The 5599-nt window shown below is 45.5% G+C and overlaps 1 protein-coding gene and 1 long non-coding RNA gene across 2 annotated transcripts in view; one reads left to right on the forward strand and one right to left on the reverse strand.

Moving 5' to 3' along the window:
- LOC109525196 (UDP-glucuronosyltransferase 2C1-like) overlaps nucleotides 1-2136 on the reverse strand; it is a 6123-nt gene extending 3987 nt beyond the window's left edge. The window contains exons 1-2 of the mRNA XM_019885513.1: nucleotides 1364-2136; nucleotides 525-673 (exon numbers count right to left, since the gene is read on the reverse strand). Of these exons, the coding sequence (XP_019741072.1) occupies nucleotides 525-673; nucleotides 1364-2114 (900 nt within the window). The 5' untranslated portion in view covers nucleotides 2115-2136. The remainder of the gene's footprint in view (nucleotides 1-524; nucleotides 674-1363) is intronic.
- LOC109525211 (uncharacterized) overlaps nucleotides 1-5599 on the forward strand; it is a 16559-nt gene that overhangs the window by 2300 nt on the left and 8660 nt on the right. The gene's annotated exons all lie outside the window — the stretch shown is intronic.

Genomic DNA, 5599 nt, shown 5'->3' on the forward strand with positions numbered 1-5599 from the left:
GCCCCCGTCCAGGCCACGCCCCTTCCGCTTTTTTCATCACTCGCCATTGCCATGTATGCTAATAGCATACATCGTTAGCCCAATTGCCGAATTACCTAAGTCATTTTTGAATGTTCATTCAACAAACGGGAAGAATCCAGTTGCCTTGAGTCAACCTTTGCCGGTTATTCTGCCCCGTAAGACTGACAATCAACTGCCCCCCCCCCCACCCACCCCTAAAAAAACCCCAAAACAAAATTTGCACATTGGTGTTGAATTATTTTATGTACCATTCTTTACTGTCATGTTGTCATTGGCCATCGTGGGCACGTGTGGAGTTCTTTGTTGTTGTTTCGCTATCTTAAATAGCCGTGTTGGACATGTATCACTCGAAACAAACGAAATTGAATATCGGAATTAAATCGGTCATTGGCTTGGGACCTGGAGTTTTAATTCATCCTAAAACAAAGTAGAACATGCCAGAAAAAAAAGCCAGTTGGGTGTTGAACGCTACATGAAGAAACCCTTCTCCACCCTTGACCTACCTCTGGTAAAGCTTTGGCGGGTCTGCAGTGGATCCCGCCAACATACTTGAAGTTAGGCAAAAAAGGACGAGGATAGTCAAAATCCCAGTAAGTCCTTATCAACCAGATGTCTGCCCTACCCACCAACTCACAGGTACTGGTGGGCTTGCCTGTCAAGAAAAAGACTCAAATGTTCAGCTTTGGCATCCTGTCAGCAAACACGCATGCCGCAAAAACTGAGCTTAAAACAATTATATATATATATATAAAATATGAAATATGAGATTACCAAATTAATTTCGGTAAAATTATTCGCCAGTTAAACAGGAAAATTTGACTTGACAAGTAAAGAAAATCCCTTCGGATAGCTTACTTAACACTAGTAGTCTATTTACATGAATTACGATATTTCAAAATTTTAGCCAAACTTAACAACAGACAAGCTCATAACTTAATTTACTCGCATAACAAATCAATTTCCTCTTTTAAAATGAACTGAAATAACATTACAGTGCACCCCTGCTGTTCAGAAACAGAAGCAGAATCATTTTCACTGGCCCCAGATTTAAAAACACACATGGAATTGGTCTCTGGTAGTTTGAACCACACAAGTATTACGGTAACGAGCAACTATAACAAAAAAATAAAAATTGAGCGCAATGCACAAGTATAGTGAGTCGTAAGGATGCCGCGAGTGCTGTCGTAGCGAACAAGGACAGCTGTGCAAGTGATGCGGCACCATCCAGCAAAAATAAAGCAGTGCAATAATTAGGATGGAACGACAAATGTCCATTAACTTGCTTTGAAGCTGTAGGAAATCTGTTTCGGTTGGATTTGAGTTGCCGCCACGCGCCGCTCACCTTTGAACTCTGTGTAGTATTTATCCACTTCTGACCAAAGGGTTAATTCAATCACGGCGTCATTCAAAGCGTAGAAGAGGAAGTTCCACGCTCTCTCGGAGAAGCTCATTTTGTCGGTCAATTTGCTCATGACGGCTGGCACGAAAGATGGCGGCGAAGGCAGCTGGCCGCAGTACCGCTCAACGTTGTACACCATGGTGAAGCGCAGCGAATAGATCAGCGGAATGTCCAGTATCTCGGCCACCAACTCGCTGCCCATGTAGATGGGGTCCGCCAGGACCAGGTCATAGTTGCCCTCCTTCAGTTTGCTCATGATGTTCTCCGACTTCACCACGCCGTCCAGATACTTCAACGTGTACTGCATGTCTTTCTTCATCAGGGTTATGAATTTGGCGTAGAGCTGAAAGTAGTTCATGTAGTCAATTTCGTAAATGGAGAAGGCGAGGAACTCCTCCATGAAACTCTCAAGTTCCTCCAAGGAGATGGAGACGTTGAACTGCAAGTAGTGGAAGCGAGACTCCTCGCTGGCCTCCATAAAGATCGAAGCGCTGGGAATCAGAACGGTCACATGGTGCCCACGGTCCACCAGCGACTCCAGTACGGGCTTCATGTTGATCCAGTGACTGCCCTCGGTGTACCACACCAAGATGCGCCCGCCCTCGGCGCCCGCCGCCGCGCCGAGCAGCAGCAGGAGGGCACACAGCGGGATCCTCTCGCCCGGCATTGTCGTAGAAGTGCGTAGTGTTGCCATGACCTCAAAGCCCTTTGAACAAGCCACTCGTAGAAAATGAATCATTAACTCAACAAAGCTGAACTCTGTCTTGTAGTTGAACTCATCGCAAGGACTCGCAGGTAAAAGGGGATGGCTGTGAAGGTTTACGTTGGGTCAGTTCAAGGATTTCTCAAGTTACGGTACTTGAGGCTGCGCCAAAACTCGAGTCTAAGGAACAAACGAGTCACCTTTTCTGTTCACTTTAGCTACACCTGCGATATCGCAAATACCAAACGCAAGACCTACGGCACGGTTCGAAACATTTGACACTCGCCACATTGACTCCACTCAAGCGTACACTTATCTTAATTAAGTTAATTATTAGTTAAAAGGTAGTGGAGTGCCATCCAGATTTCATTGTGTCAAAGGGAGCAAGAAAATACAAGTCTGGTATGGGATCACTTGCTCGACTTGGTGTCTTGGGCATTCTCTGTCACAAATTAACAAAGTTCTACCAAACAAGTGTGGCCCTCCTGTAAATCGGTAAATCCTAAATCATGTTTATTCGTAGAATGGGAATGCAAACAAATCTGTGGCTTTATCACTTCAACTTATTCTTTTGTGAAACTTGAAATGTAAACATGTGGACTGCACTTCTTAAGTGTTGAACTTATCTACCGGTAGACACTGTCTGTCTCTCTATCTGTAACCGGTGGTGTCCAACTGCGTTGTGTTTCAGAATATTGATGAGGCGCAGCGGGATTTCCGGTGTTGGTTGCGTTTCATGGTCTCAATCGCAAAGCCTGACGAAAACGGCAGAAAATTATTTTCCTCCTCGTCAATTATATTGATCGTCCTACACAAATTATATGGCACGACAATGTATAAAAATACTTGAAGAACTCGTCAACGAAACAAACGTTTTTTTCTTCCCGCTCTAAAAATGCTTACATTCCCAATGGACTTTTTTGAAGTCGGGGAACACATCAAAATTTTTGTTGCACCCTTTGATAATGGCGGCTAGAGTAAAAGAACACGTCAGGTATTTACCATTTCATGGATTTTGTGTAACTATAATGCAGAAACTGAAGCGGAGTCCCCCCCACCCACCGCCCCTCACTAATTAATATTGTGTCCGTTGCAATTTAAAATTTGAATTTGCAATGTCGATTTGCCTTCCTCTAGACTTTCTCTTCAAGCACCTGCATCCCCTCAGATAAGTTTAAAAACGTCGCTTTCCGAGTCGATTTCTGACTGCCTTTGTACACTTTCCATAGTGAGCCCCGCTATTGTTGTCTTGATGTGACGTCACACTTTCGGGTAGGTCGGTCGTCGGGATCTCACTTCGGGAAAACCTTTGTCTAATTTACGAAATAGAAATGTCTTTCTTCATGCTTTAGTTAATGTATTTTATTGAATTACTTGTGACATAAAAATATTTCATTTGAGATTTTCTAAAATACCAAAACATACATAGCAAAACATTCCATTTGTCTTAATGACTTGAACTCATTGGATCATAGTTCCTTGGTGCCCAAATGCTCCAAGGTGGCGACAAAGCAACCATTTTCTCAGAGTGAAGCTCTTCTATTCACCCCAACATAGTTCCTTCGTAGATGGCATCAAAATTGGCCTGTTACTTGTATAGGTCGGGAACACCTTCGATCAAATGCACCTTCCATATACTAAATCCCTTTTTTTTCTGTGTTGAATACGCCTCGAAATTTTCCTCGACATTCCTCCCCTGGCCGCTTCCTCTCGCCCGCCCGCAGGACGGAGGGGTTACAGCGTTTTGCTTTTTGAAGTAGACATTTGCATAATCAGATTAGGACATGTGATTGTCAGCCGCCTCCGCCATCACGGGGTCCTCCAGAGGAAAGAGGGTCCTGTCCAGCCCGACAATGGACCGCCACTCCTACTCGGGGCCAACCCCTCGCCCTCCCCAGCAATCCTGCACCTGCATCCCACCCAGCCGCCCGGCTCGCGGGTTAGAGAAGGAGGAGGAAAAAGAAGGGCGCCGCGAGTGCGCAAGAGGCGGGGACCAGTGCAAGGGGCGGTGGGGGGGGGCTCGGATTGAGCCGGGATATTGAAACGTGGCGAGTGTGAATTGGCTTTGAGGGGATAAAGAGCTCAGGGGCCTATCGGCTGGCGCCCAAAAACTCCAGAAATTCTTTTCTCCGCCGGGAGAGTGAGGGGGCTGCCAGCACTGATCTGGCCCATTGTGATAACGGATTCAGGCGGCGTGCGCGACGCTGATAAGGAAACTCGCTCTCAATAGACGATTACCCGCACGCACACTTGGGACAGAATAGTCAATCGGGGGACTCGGTGGAGGCAACCCAGATGCGTTTTCGTTATTTTCGCTGCTTTGCCATTTTGCCTACGGTTTGCAGACTGCATGCAATGCTTCAAAATCCGACAATGTTAAAAACAGTTCTACAGCAAACAGAGGAACTGACGCACCCTCTGAAAATGGTCCTTAGTCATACTGTAGTTTAATATGTAAATATACCTCAACTTATGATCCGCAAAAGATTTTAAATGAGTGAATCTACATTATTTGCCATGATGCGTTAGCACCACACTAACAGACTTAAGAACATGTCATTCTCTTTTGTTTTATGTTTGGTTTGACAGTAAACTTAAGCTGCGAGTGGCCATCTTTTTCCTGAAGATTTTTTTTTCACCATCTGCCAAACTGCTGCTTCTTGTGAAGTTTGCTGCCACCATACGTAGTGTATGTATGGAACACATTTTTTTTTTTTTTTTTGCCCGCAACTCAAGACATAAAATCAACGAAGCGACACCTTGTATCTCGAAAACCCATTCCATAAATACCCGATACAAAACCCAAGAAGACACACTGTGTTCTTAAAGTTCCAACAAATGGCTCTGCCATAAACCGCGCTCACAAAAAGTGTCACGGCGCTTGTCCTCACATACAAAGCTGTTATCTTACCCGGCAGCCTCTCTTAGCATTGTCGGGCATTAGCTCAGCTCAGCGCGAAGAGGCAAACACGTCGAACCAGACACAAGGCGGCCGTGGCATTTTACATGATTTGCTCATTGTTTTGACCACGCCACAAAGAGTCAGCTGTCAGATTTCGCAAGCCGGCCGGTGTGTCCAGCTGCCCTCTGCACCCTTTAACATGCCATTAGCGCCGCTTTAATAGCGCTAACTGTTTACTCTTGGGCTCAGTCGTCATCGGCTGCCTTTTTTTAGAGGAGGGCCTCAGTGGACCACCGCCGTGCAGTTTACGACTGCACCAAGGAGATCTAATACCAGAGCCGCATCAAAAAACCCTCTTTGATTCAGTTGATTCTTACAGTTATCCTGTACACCAGGTGTCCCCAAACTACGGCCCGCGGGCCGGATCCGGCCCGCCTCCGCATTTGGTCCGGCCCCCTGAAAATACCACAGAGTATTTTGATTTATTTTTCATCGATGTGGATTTGTCTTTGATCATAAAGTTGGGCTTTTGCAATAAAATGTTCCTTAGTTCTGAACCGTTTTCATTATTAAC

Source organism: Hippocampus comes, unplaced genomic scaffold, assembly GCF_001891065.2.
Source record: "Hippocampus comes isolate QL1 unplaced genomic scaffold, H_comes_QL1_v1.1 scaffold78, whole genome shotgun sequence".
Classification (NCBI taxonomy): Eukaryota; Metazoa; Chordata; class Actinopteri; order Syngnathiformes; family Syngnathidae; genus Hippocampus; species Hippocampus comes.